The sequence below is a fragment of the Ursus americanus genome, chromosome 5, assembly GCF_024610735.1.
Source record: "Ursus americanus isolate L20-20 chromosome 5, mUrsAme1.1.p, whole genome shotgun sequence".
Lineage (NCBI taxonomy): Eukaryota > Metazoa > Chordata > Mammalia > Carnivora > Ursidae > Ursus > Ursus americanus.
The window spans coordinates 4,359,267-4,381,479 of NC_142131.1; the positions used below are offsets into that span (position 1 = coordinate 4,359,267).

The 22,213-nt window shown below is 37.2% G+C and overlaps 2 protein-coding genes across 3 annotated transcripts in view; one reads left to right on the forward strand and one right to left on the reverse strand.

The window, feature by feature from the left end:
- The window catches only part of LOC123799258 (uncharacterized), a 490,917-nt gene that overhangs the window by 364,649 nt on the left and 104,055 nt on the right, over positions 1-22,213 (reverse strand). The gene's annotated exons all lie outside the window — the stretch shown is intronic.
- FBXL17 (F-box and leucine rich repeat protein 17) overlaps positions 1-22,213 on the forward strand; it is a 484,579-nt gene that overhangs the window by 150,780 nt on the left and 311,586 nt on the right. For both annotated transcript variants that reach the window (XM_045808274.2, XM_087861936.1), the window contains one exon: positions 5,010-5,117. In XM_045808274.2, the coding sequence (XP_045664230.1) occupies positions 5,010-5,117 (108 nt within the window). The remainder of the gene's footprint in view (positions 1-5,009; positions 5,118-22,213) is intronic.

A 22,213-nucleotide genomic window follows, 5' to 3' on the forward strand; every position in this document is an offset into this window, starting at 1 on the left:
CTTTTATGTTTCTTTCCAAAACCTGAGCTTCATTTCCGTTCACCTACCAATTCCTGTCTGCTGCCTGGTTTTCCCATAGTCTCTGAGGAAATATGATCCTCCAAGGCCAACCATTCCGGGTTGGAGTTTTGTTTTGTTTGTTTGTTTGCTTGTTTTGGGGTTTTGTTTTTGTTTTTTTTCCCCCTAAGTAGGCTCAACGCCCACTGTGGAGCCCAATGTGAGCCTCGAACTCATGACTGTGAGACTCAACAGCCTGAACCACCCAGGCATCCCCCAAGTTGGAGATTTTTAGCATTCCTCCATAGTATATGGTTTTTTAAACAAATGATGCTAGGACAATTGGATGTTTGTATGCAAAAAAAAAAAAGAATAATCACTTTTGCACTATTCACAAAAATTAACTCCTACAGTACCATAGACCTAAATGTTAGTGCTAAGACCACCATTAAGAAAATGAAAAGACAAAGCACAGAATGGAAAAAAATATTTATGAAACAAATATCTGATAAAAGACTTTGTTTCCAGAGTATATAAAGAGCTCTTACAACTTAATAAGACAACCCGGTTTTTAAAATGTGTAAAAAATGAAACTTACATGACTCAGAGATTCTACTTCAGATCTTTATCCAAGAGAAATGAAAATATATGTCCATACAAAGCATCGTGTGTGGATGACCACAGCAGCATTATTTATCAAAGCCCAAACTGGAGACAATCCAAATATTTATCGTCTGGTGAACAGATAAACAAAAGGTATTGTCGCTATATAATGGAATTCTGCTCAGCAACAAAATGAGCCAACAACTGATACATGTAGCAGCAGGGATGAACTTCCAGAACATTATGCTAGTGAAAGAAGCTAGAAACAAAAGGCTGCTTATGGTATAATTCTTTTCATATGAAATTTCTAGAAAAGGCAAAAGTACAGTGATAGAAGGCAGGTCACTGGTTGCCTGGCGTGGGAGCTGTGATTGACTGCATATGGTCAAAAAGGATAAAGGGAATTTGGGGGATGGTGTAATGGAAGCACTTTAAAACTGGATTGTGGTGATGGTTGCACAACTGTGTAAGTTACTAAAACTCAATGAACTCTGCCTTCAAATGGATGAATTTTATGGTATATAAATTATAACTCAATAAAGCTGTTTAAAAAATTGTCCATGGCGATTGGGTTATGAGATGGCTACCCACTTTTTGCTTCCTCTGTCCCCAAGAAGATGACATAATCCCTTGTCCCTTCAGCAGTATTTCTCAAGCTTCTGGTGCGTAAGAATCAACTGAGGGGGTGCCTGGCTGGCTCAGTCCGTAAAGCATGAGACTCTTGATCTTAGGGTTGTGAGTTTGAGCCCCACATTGGGTGTAGAGATTACTTATAAATAAATTAATTAAAACAAAAAAAGAATCATCTGGGGATCTTATTAAAATGCAGATTAGGATTCAGTAGGTCTGTGGTGGGATCTGAGATTTGGCATTTTTAACAAGCTCCAAGTGATGCCAGTGCTGTTGGTCTGAGGACCACACTTTGAATGAAAGGCCTTGGAACTTGTTCGTAACCCAGGCTGCACATTAGACTCCCTTGGGGAGCTTTTAGAATAAAGTTGACGCAGCTGTCTGCCAGAAATTAAGTCGGGAAGCTCTTCACGTGATTCTGATGTGCAGTCAGGCTGAGAACCTTAACAAAATGGGATTCTTTTTACCATGATGGGTCCATAATAAACTTCTACCTATGTCTCCCTCACTCTCATCCCACAGTTTAGCCCATAACCTAGAGCCCCCAAATTATGATCAGAATCTCTTGGAATAAGTAGGTGAGTAAGCTGGCATGCTTTGACTACACTTTTTTTTTGGAATTATTTTCTTACACATGACAACCCCTTAGTCCTGGCTAAGAATTAGAAAACAGAAGAAAGGAGAACATGTGATGGTTATGATGATAATAGCTAAAATGTATTGAGCAATTACAATGTACCTTGCACTGTTCAAAACATTTTACATGCATTATCTACTCCCATATTTTACCCTGTGAGCTAGGTACTATTATTTTCTCTGTCATATAGGAGGAAGAAAGTATAGAATGATGAAATGACTTGCTTCAAATCACACAGCTAATAAGTGCCCCACCTGGGATTTGAAAAGAGACAGGCTGCAGGGTCTCGGAGAAGCGGCCACTCACCCGTACCTGCCTCTTGTAATCTATACTTGTTTTTGTCAGATGTTTAGCCTCCAGTTTCTAACTGATCTTCTACCCTTGGGAATGGGGCCAGACCCCACCCAAATCTTCAAGGCCCTTTTATTAGTCTTCTAAAACACACCCAAGCCTACCAGTGTTTCTTTTTTTTTTCTTTTTTTTTTTTTAGATTTTTAAATTTATTTATTCGACAGAGAGAGACAGCCAGTGAGAGCGGGAACACAAGCAGGGGGAGTGGGAGAGGAAGAAGCAGGCTCACAGCGGAAGAGCCTGATGTGGGACTCGATCCCACAACGCCGGGATCACGCCCTGAGCCGAAGGCAGACGCTTAACCGCTGTGCCACCCAGGCGCCCCCCTGCCAGTGTTTCTATACCCCAAGGACTTACTCGGTCTTGCTTGACTTCTAGGACTCTGTTGATGCTGGAGTCTCCTCTGAGCTCTCTTATTCTGATTGCTTGAGCTGAACAAGAAAGACCCGCAAACCAAATTTTTAATACCCTCTTTTCTTCCCTGTCAAAGATTTAACTTTGTACCTGAGCTTTCTTGTGTCCTTAATCCTTATGAGTTCCCCTTCCTTCCTCGGAGATGCACACAGGGAAGGCTAGACGTTAGAGTGAGATTGGGCTGGGTGTTTAACAAACTGACCACATGTATTTAACCTCTGTTAGCCACCACCCCCTTTTTAAAAAAATAGAAATTGGTTTCCATTGAGGCTTCAGGCTATTTTAGTGTCTGAAATATTCTTGGTTAACATAATGTTTTTAGAAAGCTGAGTGTCAGGAAGGCCCATTTTTAATTTATCAATGGCACCCTTAGTCTTAATATGCTAAAGCATACTTTACTTTTGAGGGCAGAATTAATCTTTTATCAGATGTACCATGGATGCTGTTGGTTTCATTATTTTAAGAAAATGTTCTTGTGATTGTTTTAGAATTAATGCTACCCACATACCTTTATTTTCCAATATCTATTCAGAATAGATGAGGAAGATACAGAGTCATCCATAATAAAGCTAATGCAAAGGAGATTTGTCGCTGCTGTTTGAAAAACTGTTCAAAGGTGTTTAACTTGTTGATTTCATCTTGACTGTGAGGAAAGTGAATCTGAAATTAAGCCTATGGTAGAGAATATTCGAACCTTCTTTTTTATAAGCTGCCACTCTGTGGAACAGTGAAGAAAATTTTAGCACAATTACAAGAGGATAATTTTATACATTGAAATTTTCCAGAGGTGGGGAGGAGACAAAAAAGGAATTTCGTTCTTCCCTTTGTTTAAAGCAGGGCCAGGTAGAAATGACAAAAGCTGTCAAGTTAACTCCTTTGTGACACTGGGACCTCAAGCTTTCACACACCTCACAGTCACTCAGGGGCTTTTTAAAAATACCGATTTTTTGGCCTCACCCTTTTTGGTTCTGAAGTTTTAATAAACTCCTCAGGGGATTCTAATATGGATGACATTAGTCAGGGTTCTCTCGAGAAACAGAATCTGTCTGAGGGTGTGTGTGTGTGTGTTTCTCTAAAGAGATTATTGTAAGGAATTGGTTCACGCATTTTTAGAAGCCAAGAAGTTCCAAAATCTGAGGTCGCAATCTGGAAACACAGGAAAGCTGATGACACAGTTCTGATCTGAGTCTAAAGACATAAGAACCAGTCAAGCCAACAGTGTAAGTTCTAGTCCAAATCTGACTCTGAAGGTAGGAGACTGATGTCTCAGCTTGAAGATAGCCAGATAGAGAAAGAGCGAGACAGCGAGAGAGAGAGAGAGAGAGTGAGAGAGAGAGAGAGAGAGAGGGAGAGGGAGAGGGAGAATGCAAATTCTCCCTTACTCAACTTTTTTGTTCCATTCAGACCTCAGCTGGTTGGATGAGGTCCACTCGCATTGGGGACGACAGTCTGCTTTACTCAGTTTACCATTTCATGGTAATCTCATCAGAAATATCCTCACAGACATACCCAAGAGTACTGCTTAATCAAATATTTGGGCACCCCATGGTATAGTCAAGTTGATTCGTAGAATTAACCACCACACCACCCAAATTTAAAGAATTTGAAGCAGTGAGGGGCAAAATGAGATTCCTTGGAAGAAACACTTGAAGGGAGAAACCTTATAAAGAGACCATTGTTGCATTTTAGGAACCATTTATAGAATTTGCATTATAAAAAATGTTCAGACTTGGCAAATCCTTAGAGACAGAAAGCTGCCAGGGATTGAGGGCAAGGGATGGAATAGGTGAGTTGCTGCTGATGGACATGGGGTGTCTTCTGGGGGTGATGAGCGTGTTCTGGAATTAGATGTTGGTGGTGGTTGCACAACCTTGTGGATATGCTAAAAACCACTGAACTGTACCCTTTGAAAGGGTGAATTTTATAGTATGAGAATTATATGTCAGTAGGAAATTTATACATTGAGAGAGATTTGATAGGAAGAAGTGATGGTAGAGATGTCGACATCTTTGAGATGTTTTCTATGAAGAAGTAAAAAAAAAAAGGGCTGATAGAGAAAAGAGGTTTGAGCTGAAGGGAGATTTTTTTTTTTTTTTTTTTAACCGCAGGAGAGGGGTCCCTGGCTGGCTCAGTCAGAAGAGCATGAGACTCATGGTCTTGAGGTGTTGAGTTTGAGCCCCACTTTGGGTATAGAGATGAAATAAACTTAAAAAAAACTCACAGGAGATATTGCTGCATGTTTGTATACAGATTCAGATGCTCCAACGGAAAGGGAAATATTAATGATGCAAAGTAGGGTGAGGGAATTCGCAGGAGCCAAATCCTTAAACTCACTGGAACACCACCTTGCATAACTTTCTTCACCTCTCTTCCCCAGGTTACAGATCAGTCGGTGAAAGCATTTGCTGAGCACTGCCCTGAACTTCAGTACGTTGGCTTCATGGGTTGTTCAGTTACTTCTAAAGGAGTCATTCACTTAACCAAGGTAGGTGCCATGGCTCCATCTCCTTAGTGTTTCTTTCTTCTTCTTCTTCTTTTTTTTTTTAAAGAGATTTTATGTATTTATTTGAGAGAGAGCACGAGCATGAATGGGGGGGTTGGCAGAGAGTGAGGGAGAGGGAGAAGCAGAGCCCCGGCTAACCAGGGAGCCCGACGATGCAGGGCTCAGTCCTCGGGCCCTGAGATCTTGACCTGAGCTGAAGGCAGATGCTTAACTGACTGAGCCACCCAGGTGGCCCCTCCTTAGCGTTTCTATCACTCATATCAGTGCCCTAGCATTGTTAAATGTGCTTGAGTAAGGACTAGTCAGACTGTTACAGAAGTGTACTAGGGTTTGGTAGTTAAAACCAATTGAAAGCAACAATACCAAACTTAGCCTTTCTTAAATGGGACATTCATTTAAACAAGAAGCTTACTTTTTTGCTCTTTAATTGCTAATGGCTATGAAGTATATGCATTAAAGAAAATGATCTGTATGACAAAAATTATTTAAACGTTAATTTATTGCATTTAGAATATATTTTGATTGAGGTTTTAATTGCTTACATATAATTAGGTCCTTTGAGCATTTGGCTTTTAAGAAGTGAATATGGGGGCGCCTGGGTGGCTAAGTCGTTAGGCATCTGCCTTTGGCTCAGGGCGTGATCCCGGCGTTCTGGGATCGAGCCCCACATCAGGCTCCTCTGCTATGAGCCTGCTTCTTCCTCTCCGACTCCCCTGCTTGTGTTCCCTCTCTCGCTGGCTGTCTCTATCTCTGTCAAATGAATAAATAAAATCTTAAAAAAAAAAAAAAAAAGTGAATATGGCCAGTGCATATGATTAAGCTGAATATGTAAGGTGAAAAGAGAGGTAAAAATGTGTGTCAAAAATTAGCCTTCTAGTTCAGAGAGTCCACTTATATACCAAATATATGAAATCTTACATTTTAGCAATGATGACAATGCCAGTTCCTTTGTAACCTCTCACTTATGTGTCATCTTCACTCCAGAGCTTTAAAATAATTAGGTACAAATTCTTACATGTGTGTAAGGAAAACTGGCTACTCTGAAATTTATCTGTGTATTATCTGAAATTTGTCACTGAATAGATTTTAACTGTACCATATAGTACTTAGAATGGGTGTGAGTCTTGCATTCGCACTTAGAGCTGAGTAACCTTTTCATTCACCCTTTCTTCATTTCACTACTATTAGGAAACTGCTGTGTTAGTAGCACAATGTTGAAATAAAACAGGGGAGATCCCAGGTCTCTGTGGGCTAGATCTCTTCAGGTGTCTTTAAGTTTACAGTTTAGTGGGAAATAATCTTTTTCTTTCTTCCTAGGAAAAGAGCAAATGATTGTGAGTTACTTACGACTCTGGCAAAAAAAAAAAAAAGGACTCTGGCAATAAGGCACAGTGCATAGGAGCCTGGGCTCTGTTGTTCGCTTGAGTCCGAATCCTGGCTCTGGCACTTATTCACTAAGTGGAGAAATTATTTTTCAGGGTATTAATTGAAATAATGTATGCAGGGTGCTTGCCTCAGTATGGAGATTGCAGTAAATGCTAAGTAAATGTTAGCTACTAATATTAAAATGGATTTTGTTATCTCTAAGTTGCTGAAAAGTCAGAGCAAACTTTGAGAAAAAAATACCAAATCACTGTTTTGGTCTAGTGTGCCTGAAACAGATCCTGTGATTGTCCTGCATCTCCAGTGACTGGTGACTGATCAGCTTTAATTGTATTTTGAGGATCAGAGCCTAAAGCTAGTGGAGAAGAAAAGCATCTTATTTTCAGTTATTGTTCTATCAGAATATCTTAGTGTAACCAAGACCATACATAACCATAATTTTTATTCATTTCCTATAACCTTGGCCTGAACATCTTGGTGGATGAATGTTTTTCTAGTCACATCTAATGTTGTTTATAGTGTAGAGTAGAAATGCCTTTGGATGCACAGATTGTGCACAAGTGTTATAATGACCATATGTGGGATTTTTATGATCACTCGAAATTGTACTCATTAAAGACAAAACAAGACTTATTAGATCAGTAAGTGCTTCCCTGAGCATTTTGAGATGGCCAAAAATTATGGTACACTGGTACTTAAAAGATCAGAATGACTCTCTGTGACAAAATAGCAGCTATAGCAAATAGCAAATGTCTGTGTTGGAAGACTCAAATTGCTGAGAATGTTATTCTGAAGATGATAGGCCAGAATTGGTGGTTTGGACTGTCAGGAGTCCGAATCTACTGGATTAATGTCAAAGCTGGTCCACAAACTTTTGAAGATCATCTTTGTTGCTCAGCATTCTTTTGCTTTAATGAGAAGACTGGTTTGTGGTACAATATTGCTTAGTTTCCTGGATTCAGGTGAAGGCAAGGTAGCATTTTAAGCATGCATAGCTTCTGCAAAGCTGTTTTAATTGTTTTATCTCTTGAAAACTAAGGGTAGAACTCAGATTTTAATGAAATAAAAGATTTTTGTTAAAATATTTGCATCCTGGTGTTTTCAAGCTACAACATTACACAAAATGCAATTTATACTCACAAAATGTTTATTAATATATAAATCTCTTAGGAAGTTTTCTTATCCTTATTATCACCATGGTGTGTTATTTTTAAGTAAGTGATTAGACAGTTGTGAGATACACAGTGTTGAGAGCTATTGGTCTAAATATGTTTAGTTTTAAATGGTTTAGAAATTCTCTCCAATGTATTACTTTTCTAAGTCTTGGATTCTCCGTTCGCAAAAAGGCAAATGGCATAAAATTTCCATGACTTAGTTCCCTGTGTATGAAGGGATGTGCCTGAATTAGATGATCTGTCTCTAGAATTTCTTATAACCAGAACAGTCTACGCATTTAAGAATCATTGACCTGGAAGGGATTATGTGGGGCTCTCCCTGAAACTAAGAAATGTCAAGTCTTTAGTAATTTAGAAAGGAAAATTGGGGATTTCTGACAGCTCAGATTGTTACACCAAGGGCAAGAAGACAGAAGATTGGGAATAGGTGGAAGAATATTGATATTATAACTATGGTTCCTTGGGCCTAATTTTACTTTGATGTGCTCAGCATCGGCCAAATTGTTATTCACTGTGCAGTATTTACCGACGACAAACCTTTAGTCCTCAGAGAAATTCTGCTAATATCAAACAATATTGGAAGAGGGGGTCTTCCTTCTAGGGTCCTATGACTGTAAATTAGAGTCCAGAAATAGCTAAGACTGAATGCACCCAAGTTGAGAAGATAAAGTCAAGTTCACTAGATTGTGTTTGGAAACTTTAGACCCATATTAGGAAGCAGTACTAAGAACTTTTGAGGTCTTCATTTAACAGTTGAGAACATTTGTGACTTGTTATATGTGACAGTTGAGTCTTCTCCAACACGGGTGTGTTTGTTCTTTTCACTGTAGTGTACCTATTTATAAATATAAAATATTTCTATCTTGGTCTCCCTCCTATTTTTTAAAAACAGATTCAGCAGATGCAAATACATAATCAACCTCTAATATCTAGACTGTAGTGGCTAAATATCATTTGCCACTAAAGGGGCTAGTAGAAACATGTCAAAAGGACCCAAAAGGAACATGAAGTAGTTCCCACTGGCCTAGGTTGGCATACTTTGAGCATCGAGAAGGAAAATGACTGCAATGGATTGAAATAAACCAAATGGAACAAATGTATAAAAATCTTGAATTCATAATGATATATTAAAAAAAACCCTTTATTTCTTTTTCTAGCTAAGATGGAGTAATAGGGAGCAGATTTACTCTATTCCCTGAAACAATCCCAAAAACTAGACAAAATGTGTGAAACAGTAGTCTTCAAGACACTGGATATCAGACAACTAAGGACAGTGATCTCTGAGATACGAGAAGCAAGAACAGTCCTATGACTACCTCCATCTACCGCACTGAGAGAATTTCCATCTTGCCGCATGGGGAGGGGTAACCCTGGCAAAACTCAGCAGACACTCTGAGTTGAAACAGAACAGAAAGTCCAGGGAGACTAAGGCAGCCAGAGTTTAGAGGACAGAGTAGTGGAGTGGAGAGTATGCAGGGAATCCCAGAGGTCTGTAGTTGATCTCCTTTGAGCACCCAATCCTAAATCACCCATGAGTAGTGAAGAAATCAAAAGAGAGATTAGCAAGTATTTTGAACTGAATGAGAATGAAAACACAACACTGATGATTTAATGTGATGCTGCTAAAATATACTTCAGGTAAAATTAATAGCTCTAAGCACCTATGTAAGAAAAAAGGGAAGATCTCAAATTAGTGACTTTCTACCTCATAAACTTCTACCTTGTGAAACTTGAAGAAAAAGAGCAAATTAAACTCAAGGCAAGGAAAGGAAAGGAAGTAATAAAGATCAAAGGGAAGTCAATGAAATGGAAAACAAGAATAAAAGAAAAAATTATTGAAACCAAAAGCTAGTTCTATGATAAAATAGATAAAATTGAAAAGTCTCTAGTTAAACTGATTAAGAAAAGGACAGCAAGAGAGACAAAGAAGACACAACTTGCCAATATCATAACGGAACTATGGATTCTACAGATATAAAAAGGATAACAAGGGAATATTATACATGTTTATGCCTATAAATTCAACAAACCAGATGAAATGAAAAATTTATTTGAAAGGCACAGACTACCAAAGCTCACTCAAGAAGAAATACATAACCCAAATACCCCTATATCTCTTAAAGAAATTGCATCTGTAGTTAAAAACCTTCCCTCCAATGATATTCCAGGCCCAAATTGCTTCCTTGGTGAATTCTACTAAATATTTGTTATATTTAAAAACTTTGGGGTACCTCGCTGGCTCAGTCAGTAGAGCATGTGACTGTTGATCTCAGAGTCATGAGTTTGAACCCCAAGGTGGGTGTAGAGCTTACTTAAATAAATAAATAAATAAACTTAAAAAAACCACAACTCTATCTGTAAGAGATACACAGGAGTATTTACTAGTGAAACAGCACACTGTATAGGCATTTGGTTTAAAACATTACAAAGAAGATAAAAAGCGGAAAAAGAGAAAAGTGGATAGGCCAATAAAGGAGACAAAAATGGCAAAATACAGATAATTGAGCTGGGTTATAGGACATGGGGCTTTATTGCCTTATTCTCATGACTATTATTTATATTTGAAAAATTCCATAATAATAAAAAAAGCTTTTTAGGGGGTCAAAAAATTAAATATGTTGATATTAATGTCACATGATAAAATCACACTATTCAATATCATACTTTTAAAGAATGTGTTAATAACAGGAAATTTTCAAGGTAACTAATGTATATTAAAATATAATATTAATTTTAAAATCAGTTAAACAGATAGACCTATGGAGCCTGAAATGTCAAAGTGTCAAGTTATTTTTATCTGTAGTTGGAGTGCAAACTTCAGAAATGCTGTGGGTTCATGAATTTAATGCCACAGATCCATTGTAAGTTTATATCAGATCGGTTCAAATAATTTTAATCCTTTTTTTTTTTTTTTTAAAGATTTTATTTGAGAGAGAGAGTGCACAAGCAGGGGGAGGGACAGAGAGAGAAGGACAAGCAGACTCCCTGACATGGGGCTTGATCCCAGGACCCTGAGATCATGACCTGAGCCGAAAGTAGATGCTTAATGGACTGAGCCACCCAGGTGCCCCCAAATGATTTTGATCTTTTATTAGATCTTATATTAAATGACTACTAAGAAAGATGGAGAATAATTTTTGATAAAAAGTTCATTTTTATTATATGACACATACAAATTCATATTTGCCATAACTTACAGGTCGATGTATTTTTTTAAATTGTTGATATATTTTAAAGTTGTGAGTGTTAATAATATTATTTTAAAATGTGAATAATATAATAAGACTACTAAATACGATAAAGTATCTGTCAGTTAATAATATTAATTCTGATGCTACATTAGATCTTATTGTTGCTTTATTCAATTTATAAGCATGATCTGAAGTTTTAGGTTATGTCACATATGGGTTTGGTTGACGTTTTTAATGTTTGTTTGCTTCTGTTTTTAAACAGAATTTTTTGGGAAAGGTAACAGACAACTAAACAAAATGCCCAAACTTCTGATATTTTCTTCGACCATAATCATATTTAAAGAACTTTAAAAAAAACCCCACATATTTTAGAAGTGCTTATGGTTGAAAGTATGAAATGTTTTCTAAAGGAAAACAAAATTGATTTTTTTCAGCCAATTTAACATAAGTAACTGAAAGAATGTTCATTCATGCAACTAACTCAATTTTTGTCTTCCTTTTCTTGTGTATCCAGAGACTAGAAATCAAAGATGAACTTTCTTGCCTTTTAAATTTCCAAACAACTGATCAGTTTAAAATGCCTTATTCTAAAGGAGCAATATACTCATTTGCTACTTTAGGGTGATATTGCTGTTTAGTCATAGATTATCATTTCGTTTATTTCTAAGTAATCATAGCACTTGTGTGTTATTTTGAGATAGGGAAAAATATGTGTTCTTAAATTCATTCAGCTCTAAGATAATTCATAGTGAGTATGAGCCAGTGAGTATTATGAAGCAGTGTTTGTTGGAGGGTCCATGCTTTTGGTTCCTTTTGCCTTTCAGAGCTTAAGAGTTGAGCCCAAAACCTGAATGTTGAGAATATAGGCAATGATTATCTAGCTCTGGCGGGATCCATTAATTGATTTTGGTGTTTTTTTTTTTTAAGAAGTTTGCAGTTGACAGCAAACCACTTATTTCTGTCATCAAAGCTAATGGCATGATTACTGATCGTATGACCTGGGGCAAATCACCAAATTTCTTTGCTTCAATTTCCTCATCTATAAAATAAGAATAATAGTAGCATCTACCTACCTCTAGGATTTAAGGGAATGGTGCTTGGGACGTAACTGAAGATGTAGTTGAAAAATAACTAAAGTAATAAAAATATTCATCTTGGTGTACAGAAGTTCCCTATAACTCTTTAGTCCTAATCTGCTCCTATTCTTTCATTAAAATAAAAATATACAATAATTTCATGAAAATAAATTTTATTTAAAATCTTTGTGACCCTTTTTTTTTTCTACCTGAGTGCCTGTGCTAAACCTTAAGATTAATGACTATATGTCTGCTCTTCGTTGTTTTATTTTCCTTTCCCCGCTGAACCCCCTAAGGGCTATTTAATGATTTAGATTCATGCACTGAGCAACTAAAATAGTATTTTTAATAAAATCATTTTAAATAATTCCTACTATAGCAATATACTGAATTGGGTGAATATACTGTTGTGTTCCTTATTTTTACTGAATGAATTAGTGACTTCGTTTTTTACTTTTCTAAATTAGTATAGGCAAGGTCTACATAAACTGTAGCAATTTATCGCATTTAGTTTTTCATTCTGTTAAATCAGTAATCCCTGTTCAATGAGGCTACTCTTTTTATATTTTATAGCGCTGTTACTCATATTCCAGTTGTAATATATATTTATTTGTGCTGCATTTTCATTTCAACAACTACAATGGCAGGATGTATCAGTGTGACACTAGTAAAATGAATGAATTCATCTTTCAAATGACTCAGTTTGTGAAAGTCCTAACAAGTATAATGAATAAATGAGTTTCTTTGTTGTACCTATCCTTTGATAAAATAGTTGCTTCAGGCTTTAATATAAATATATAATATAAAATGAGGAAAGTTGGCAGTCTTTTTTGAAAGGGTCGTTCTTGGATCTTGGCTTTTATATTTTAAATATTATTTAACTTTGCTTATATTATTATCCTCATTTCACTCCTTGAATTTTTATCACACACTTACTATTCATAAATTGTGGTTTTGTTGCAAATATTCTTTTAAAAAAAGATTTCGACTTTATCTTGTCTCTAACACATGAGGTCAGTCTTTATCTAAGAAAGATTAGGAGATGTTGCTTTCATGCTTTCTTAGACTTTCAAATTTGTTCACACTGTTTCATGAGAGAAATTTTATTTAGGGATCACTTCATTTAGTATTGTGGTTTATACATAAATGCTGGTATTAGACACGGATGGGGCCCCAACAGAACAGACTGCCCGAATTAGAGAAACCATATTTGAGGCCTAAGGAGAATAAGTTATAGTGAAACTTAATGAGGAAATATATTACTGAGAAAAAACAAAGTAAGCAGATCTCATTTATTAATTTAAAATAAACATTTATTGAGAATTAGAGTTAAATAGAATCCAAATTGATTTAAGGAACATATTCAATTATATAAAACCATTGACAGTTATATTCAGTTAATCGTTTTGAATGATTATACAATATTTAACAGTGTTTTATTTTTAATTAATATAACTACCTCCTTAAGTACTATTTTCCCTGCACCTGGGCAGGTCTTGTCAGCCACAGAGAAGTGCCTGTGTATGAACATATTATATATTCATTCACAGACATACTTAAACACAGTACACACCCACACTATGTCAATCATTAATCATTACTCAGAACCCAAATAATCAGATTTTTCTTTACAATTTTGTGTGACATTGTGCAATGTTTGTAATGAAAATCTAAAGGGGCTCTTGGATACTGAAAGGAAGATAAATTATGTTGTGTCTTTATTGTGGTCTCATTCTTGGACAATAGGGAATTCATTTCCATAGTAACTCTCCGTTAGTCAAAAGCTAATTTATTTATGCAACAGTAGGGGTGTGTGTTCTGAAATTTTAGCTTGACTCCTCAGTATTTAATTTGGGCCTACATAATGTTACTCATTATTTTCCACAATAATTTTTGGAATGAAGTTTGGTTCTGAGCTCTCTCTTCTCCAGACACACTGGTCCAATAATAGAGGCCAATAGAGTCCGTTGACTGAAGGCAGTCGAGCTCCTCACATGTTTGCTCTCTAGCCCAGTGGTATCACAGGCATTTACACAAAAGCTGTTGATCACACTGTATTTACAAAACCTTTAGGAACATAGCTGCTTCCCTACTGTAGACTTCCCTTCAATTGATTGTATCCTAGTGGGATGATTGGCCATCAACATTTTTTTTCTCCAAAAGAAAGCTTCCCACTGGAACTTTCTCTGTTATATTCACTAGAGGATATGCTTGGTTATTATGTTTGATCAGAGGTACTTTTTCAACGTGGAATAGGCTATCAATCTTGGATCTTAAAAAATTAAATAATACCCTTGTGCCTGAGAAAGCAGGGCAAGTGATGACTTTTACAGCTTTCATCCGGCTTGGAAAAAAAAACAAAGCTGATTAGCACCCTGTGTTCCTCAGGCAAGTTGCAGGAATACTCAGGCATAATTATGCTTCTGGGTTGTTATAAAGAACTTCCATGAGATTGGCTGCTTTTTTTCATTGTTGGAAACTGGATCCCTTTTCCCCCTTCTTTCCTTTTGCTTTGCTCTGATCCTAGGTCTGTTAGGATCCATTTTTCTCTCTAAGCATGCATTTCTACACCACTGGGGGCTTCATTCTCCAGGCTGCATTTAGTGGGAGGCAGCCAAGCCAAAGGAAGGGAGAAACTGGGGTGTTTCTCTCCCTCCCCTTGGGTCTCAGGTAAAGTGACTGGCAACAGCTTTATTTCCTCTGTGGTTCTAGCCCTGGGCAGATGCCCTAGAGCTCCAGCTTGTACTGAACGGCCACAGCCTGTGGGTTCCAGGACCACTGACTCTTCTTTTGTCCCTCCAGCCTCGAGGTGCTTATTCTTCCTGCTGTTGTGAAATCTCTGCTTACACTAGCTTCTCCAGTTGTTCTTCTCAGCCTCTGCTTCACCAGAATAACCAATTTCCTTAATGAAATTCCCTTCATGTCATTTAATGAATACTTAGAGTGGTTTCTGTGTTCCTGTTTAGACTCTAATACATCTTTCTGCATCGTTCCAGGTTTCTTACATGAAAGCCCACTTAAGAGAGTAGAACCAATATTTATTTCCTTTCAGAGAATCTTGTAATAGTGGTGATCAAAGCACAAAGCAGAGAATTGCACATACTAATGTAAGATTTAAGTTAGTCTTTTTTTTTAATAATTTTTTATGTTAGTCACTATACAGTATATCTTTAGTTTTTGATGTAATGTTTCATGATTCATTATTTGCGTATAACACCCAGTGCACCTTGCAATATGTGCCCTACTTAATACCCATCACCGGAGATTTAAGTTAGTCTTGACCCTTCCTCACACTACCACTAGCCGTACTTCTGTTCTGGATCTAGACAAGCTGTAGCTAGAGAAATAGGGGCAGCTAGCTATGTGACAGTTAAGAATAAGGAAGCTGCAAGGCCATGGTGAGTCCCCAAAATAGGATAGTGGGCTAGCTGCTTAATTATAGAAAGATAGTTTTTATACATGCTGCCAGCAAAAACAAAATTTAAATGTTTTCTCAGTGCTATAATCTGCAATGTCAATTCACAGAGGCAAATGTAAAGAAAAATATTTGACTAAATAAGAAGTTAAGCTGTGTACCCTATGATCCAGCCATTGCACTACTGGGTGTTTACCCCAAAGATACAGACGTAGTGAAGAGAAGGGCCATATGCACCCCAATGTTCATAGCAGCATTGTCCACAATAGCTAAATCGTGGAAGGAGCCGAGATGCCCTTCAACAGATGACTGGGTTAAGAAGTTGTGGTCCATATATACAATGGAATATTACTCAGCTATCAGAAAGAACGAGTTCTCAACATTTGCTACAACATGGACGGCACTGGAGGAGATAATGCTAAGTGAAATAAGTCAAGCAGAGAAAGACAACTATCATATGATTTCTCTCATCTATGGAACATAAGAACTAGAATGATCAGTAGGGGAAGAAAGGGATAAAGAAAGGGGGGGTAATCAGAAGGGGGAATGAAACATGAGAGACTATGGACTATGAGAAACAAACTGAGGGCTACAGAGGGGAGGGGGGTGGGGGAATGGGATAGGCCAGTGATGGGTAGTAAGGAGGGCACATATTGCATGGTGCACTGGGTGTTATACACAACTAATGAATCATCGAGCCTTACATTGAAAACCGGGGATGTACTGTATGGTGACTAACATAATATAATAAAAAATCAGTATAAAAAAAAAAAAGAAGTTAAGCTGTGAACTAGTTATTTGACTTATTGGTTATCAGTTACTAGTTAGTTTAAGTTATATCTTAGATGGTTTTGACTGATAGTTTAAAAATAACAGGCTATCATGTCTACTTCTGTTTATTTTTTAATTTTCAAAAATCTTGGTCATACTTTTTTCATTGATATGAGAAGGTATAAGTGACTCAGAGTACATATTATTTTCATAATTCATCATATTTTCATAAGTCAATCATAATTTGATATTTAAAATTATACCTTAGATGTACACTAGCTATTGTTATTTTAAATACATCTCAGTTGAATGAAGCTTTTTACTCGTAGAGGGACAAAATAGGTTGAGAGAGTAGAATTACAGATGGATAGTTCTTTGTATCGGAAAGTAGTAGTTTAATATATAAATCAGAGTTACAAAATGTTTGCAGTTTATTTTGGAAAAATTTGTATTATCTGTTTTAATGATAATGTAACTTCATAATCTACATTATTTATTATCAAAGAAAATTTCCTAAAGACCTTCCTGATTACCATTTCTTATTGATAACTGATACACTGCCTATTGCATAGATAATAACCTAGAATTTAGATTGTTCACTCGTAGCTCTTGAGTGCGATTAGCAGAGTCAGGAACTAAAACTTAGCAGTTCCAAATTTAAATATATTTTAAACCAAATGTTGTTGCTTCTTGGAATGGTTATTACAGAACAAAGGTAAACTATTGAAATCTGATTTAGTGTTTGGAGAGTTCCTGACTTGGATTTTGCATATACATCCCACATGCCCTTTAAAAAGTTTGAGTCTTCTAAGATTTTTCTTACTTGGAGAGTGTTCATTCTTTCATTATCATAGGTGATTGGGGCACTTGGATAATACCATGAACAATTAAATCAAGTACAATGCCAGAAATGAAGAGAGAGTATTTTTTCCAACCTTGTACCTTGATTTAGGACAGATTCTGGGATTCCTTTCTCACTAGTAGCGATGATCCGATTGATTAATTTTTACATTGTTAGTACCAGATGTGTCTTCCAACTTGCAGGAATATTTTGGGTTTTATTTGGGGACTGCAAGGGGGGTGGTAAGAAGAAGAGTTACATAGATGTTTTGGAATATCTCTTCTCATAGAGATGGCTTGGAGGTCGAGAGGAGAGAAAGCTGCTGATGTTTGCCTAGGTTAGGCTTTTCCTCTTTGGTGACGCAGGGTTCTCCAGACCTATAAGGCCAACTGCAGAGAGAAGCTGCAGGTGCCTGCTGACAGAGGCCTCATGCTGTTCCTCCATGTGTCAGGAGATCTTTTTCTGGTGGTATGGAAGGCCCAGCGATGGGAAGTGGCTCACCTGGTGGTTATTCTGTACACCAAGGTGTTTTGGTTCACACTCCCTGAAACAATACCTGGTCACAGAATTTCTGAAATTAAGGTTTAGGCACTTTTTACTCTGAGCTGTGGCTTTTAGCTGAGGCCCAGAAATGAAAGTGTGAGGCAGGCTAAGGGATTTTCGATGTGAGGGTGAGTCCCAGTTGCATATTTTAAACAAGGAAGAAAGAAAAAAAAATAGACATTTTATTTTAGAGAGTAGGTACAACATTTCTGTATTATTTCTGGAATGCCAGAAAATAAAAATATATTTTGGAATATATTTTTTAAAATAAAAAGCATTAATGTCATTCCTTTGTTTTCTAGCTACACACATTTAAAAATAAAGAAGGAATAATATGGTGGTTTTGCCTTAATAGCATATGATCAAGAGGTCAATGTACAGGTCCCTTGGCTTGGATATGATAAGCTTTTGCCCTGTGCTAATGTTCAGTTTGTCCTGGGTTAAGTTTCATTTATTGTACTACTTTAAAAAATTAGATTGTAAAACTTTTATTTGCAATATAGTTCCAAAACTTTTGACACACTGAAGTGTGCTATACGATGCTGGTGACTGAAATGGGTTCAGAAGTCCATGAACTGTCTTTTTTTTTTTTTTTTAATAACAGATCTCTGACCGTGGTGTAGGAAATGAAAGAGAAGTACACAACCAGTCCAATGAGATGAAATAATCTCTCCTTGCTTGCATTCACATTTGACTTAATTTCCCCTTAATTTATTTAAGCTTTGATTTTTTTTTCTTATTTGAGTGAAACAGTGTGAACATTTTATTTTTTTAATTGAGGAGAAGTTCTGTCTCTTAGCTCCTGCTGGGTAAAAAAGTGACAGGGCTGCTTCGTGCTGCTAACTTTAAGTGCTGTTTGTAGTTCGTTCGGAGCTCCAGAAATCTTCTGTGGAGAAAAGGAAGGGATTTGGTAGAAAGGAAAGTCCTAGGAAAAAGTCAATTAGAGACTGCTGCCTGCCAGAGTGCGAGAGGAGGCACGGAGCATCCATTCTGAATTGGTACCCTAAGATGCAGAAATCCAATTAACAAATTCCCATTTCTGCAGCAGAAGACAGTGATTAAAATTTTAGTGAACTATTCAGAATTCCTGCGACACACATCAAAACACTGACAATTTACAGACTTTAAAAAAAAAAAAAAACTGTTCTTCATTTTAAAAACCCAACACGTAAATAGTGAACTGATTATGCGTCTTGTTCTAAAATGACCCTTACTTGTGTGGAATGAGACTGTTGTTTTTTTTATTATTAATCCTCACATATTGTGAAGTTTATGTTCAAATATATCCCTTTTAAAGACATGGAGCTTCAGAGCTATAGATGCTGTATTTGATATAGTTAGAAGGACAGATACCTGATCTCTGGAAACTTAGATGAAATTGTCTTTAAAGTTTTGGTCCTGATTTCAGATTTACTCATTCAGCAATAAGCAGTTAATAAATGAGTTTGATGCACCTAGTACTGTGTTAGGCCCTCGTGACCCAAAGGTGAGTAGCCATGGCCCTGACCTGTGGTAGCTTGCCTTTGACTCTAGTGGGAGGAACAGTCTCTAATTGACCTTTTCTCTAGGCTGTGGTGGGAGAATGAGCAACGTCGGTGGGTGTACGGAGGGCAGTCTCTTACTCTGACTGTGGGCATCCCAGGCAGTTGTACAGAGGATGTGCACGGGAGCCATGAAGGCTGAATTATGCTTTGATAGGGAGTGAAGCCAGCCTGTAACTGCCCCAGGTGGCTCAGGATACTATTGCTGTTAATGCGTTTTTAAATTTTTTTAGAACCAGACTAGCTCACTATGTATTATATTTTATTACTATACGTATGTATGCCTGCATATTAATTTAATCAATCATTTTATTTTCTTTACTCACCACAAATTAGAAGGCTATTATCATTGTACCTAAAGAATTTAACATATTTACATATAATTTATAAATAAACTATATAATTTATATTTATAAAAATATGTAAATATATTTATAAATTTATATTTTATATCTATAAAATATATAATTGAATATAAATATATAATTTATATATAAAAATGATTTAGCATATTTATATATAATTAATACTTTTATATATTAAATTTAGAAGTATAAATGCCATTTATGTGCTGATGACTTCCAAGTTTACTTGACATCTTTTCTTGACTATCTAATGGGCGTCATAGACAACATATTCAAAACCAAGCTCTTTTCCTACCTGCTACCAAACCATCTTAGTTATTGCAACAATACCTTCCAGGGGCTCAAACTAAAAACCTTAGCATCATCCCTGAGTCTTCTTTTTCTCTCATGCTCCATGATATATTTGTCAAAAAATTCTGTTGATTCTACGTTCAAATATATCTAAAATCTGATCTTCATACCAACTCCAGCTGCTATCACTGTGGGCCAAGTCACCAATATTGATTGACCAGATTAATTCAATGTAGCCTCTCTCTGCTTCCACCTTTGCTCCCATTCTAGACTCACACGGGAGCTAGAGGATCATTTAAAGATGTAAGTTAGATTATGTCATACTCCTACACAGACCCTTCCCAAATTCCTCAGAGCGAAAGCTAAAATCCTTACTTTGTCCTATAAGGTTTCATATAGTCTGTCCTTCCTCACTCACCTCTTTAGCTGTGTCTCCTGTTAGTTTTCTTTCTGTATGCTCTGCTACAGCACCTCTGACGACTCCACTAATCCTCCAAAATGCTCCGCCTGTTCCCATCCCAGGGTCTTTGCGCTAAGGCATCGCCATGTTTTGTGTCCTTTCTCACCTCCTTCAGGTCTGTACTCTGTGATTATCTTTTCAATGGGATCGTCCTTGGCTGTTATTTACTTATTTTTTTAAAAGATTTTATTTATTTATTTGAGAGAGTATGCAAGTAAGAGAGAGAGAGAGAGCTACACACAAGCAGGGGGAAGGGCAGGGGGGAAAGAGAAGCCAACTCCCCAGTGAGCAGGGAGCCTGACATGGGGCTCGATCTCAGGACCCTGAGATCATGACCTGAGCTGAAGGCAGATGCTTAACCGACTGAGCCACCCAGGTGCCCCTTGACTGCTTATTTAAATCACATCCCATCTCCCTTCCTTCCACTGTTTTCCATCTGCCTTGCCTTGCTTTATTTTTTCTCTATAGTCCTTAGCACTTTTACCATACTATATAATTTGTTTACTTATTTTATTTATTTTTCCCCTCACCTATTTCCAACTAGGACTATAAGCACCCCATGGACAGGGTTTTTTGTCTGTTTTGTTCACTGCTGTATTTTTAGCAGCTAGAATAGCCTCTGGTAAGTAGTTATTGATCATATGAATAGTATCTTCTGCATTCTTTTTTGAGTGTTGGAAGAGGCTGAGCTTTACAAATTATTTTTGCACTTTTAAGGTTTAAATATCAGTAGCTATGAATTAGAGAAGTGGTTCCCAATTCAGGCTGGGATCAGCTGGGTATCTTTCTTGGAAATACTAACAACTGGCCTTACCCCAAGCCAGTGAATCAGAATGTCTAAGAATGGGGCCTGATTATCAGTACTTTTTTATGAAGTTCCCCATGTGATCCTAATGTGCAGCCAAGTTAGAGTCAGGTGCTTAGGAGACATTTAAGTAAGTGTGAATGAATGAGTGAAAATTCACAACTATCCAGGTTTGGACCAGCTCAAGCATTAAGATTGGATGTCAAGTGTTTGGGATGAGAGCTTGGTCCTGAAGAGCACAGCCTAGGAAGGGCTGGTTGGGGAGAAGGAGGGGCCAGGGAGGGGAAGGTGAAGGAGCTGACAAAGAGGGGACTTCCAGGTACTTGTAGCAAGAAGGGAAGGTTGTTCCCCTGGTCCCTTGGCAGCTGCTGCCAATGGATGATTTCTATCTAATGGGCATAGTTATGTTGGGGACTGTCTGTTTAATAATTTGTGTTAGGCAAGTATATTGTATTTCCAAGACTCACTAATTTTTCCTCTCTCTAAAGTAATCGAGGAGGCTTTGTGGAGAAGATGAGGTAGGAACCAGGCAGTTGAATAAATGGCAGGGAGAGAAGACGACACACTTCCAAGTTATCTGAGGAAAAAACTGAGAAGTGAGAGCAGTTTTAAAGTAATGAGCACAGCTCTTTGAGTACACTGAGAACAACCTTTCAAAATTTGGGGAAAGAGATTTCAGCTAGCTGAACAGATTTCAGGAAATGGCAGTGGTAGATAGTGAGGGGCTTTGATAGGCAAGTTCTGGGATTCTTTTTTTGTAGTTGAAATATTTTTTGTTTCCTAAAAGTTTCAGAGAAGGTGAGAGATATGGTCAATGTTATTTAAGGAAGATTAATCTGGCTGGTAGTATGCCAAGAAGGAGTTAGAAGGGACAGCTCTGAGAAGCAGTGCGGTAAAGTGTGCTAGAAAGCAAAACAGGATGTGAATAAAATGGCAAAAGATGTCAGATCTAGTAGGAGAATGGCAGAGTGAAACGGACCTTGGATTTGGAAATAACGCGAAGAGACAGCAGCCCAATGTGATTAAAAAGGCAGTGGTTGGAAGGAATACACAGAGAAGGTGTCAGAAAATTAACATGGTAGCTACTGTGGTTGTGACAGCATCCAAGACCCTGGGAGTCCTATTTTCATGGTTAGAATTAGAAATTTTTATTGTCTGTACCGGGATCTCAGACTGTTTGAAAGCTTTCAATTCCATCCTGAGGTTCTTGGTTCTATGAGG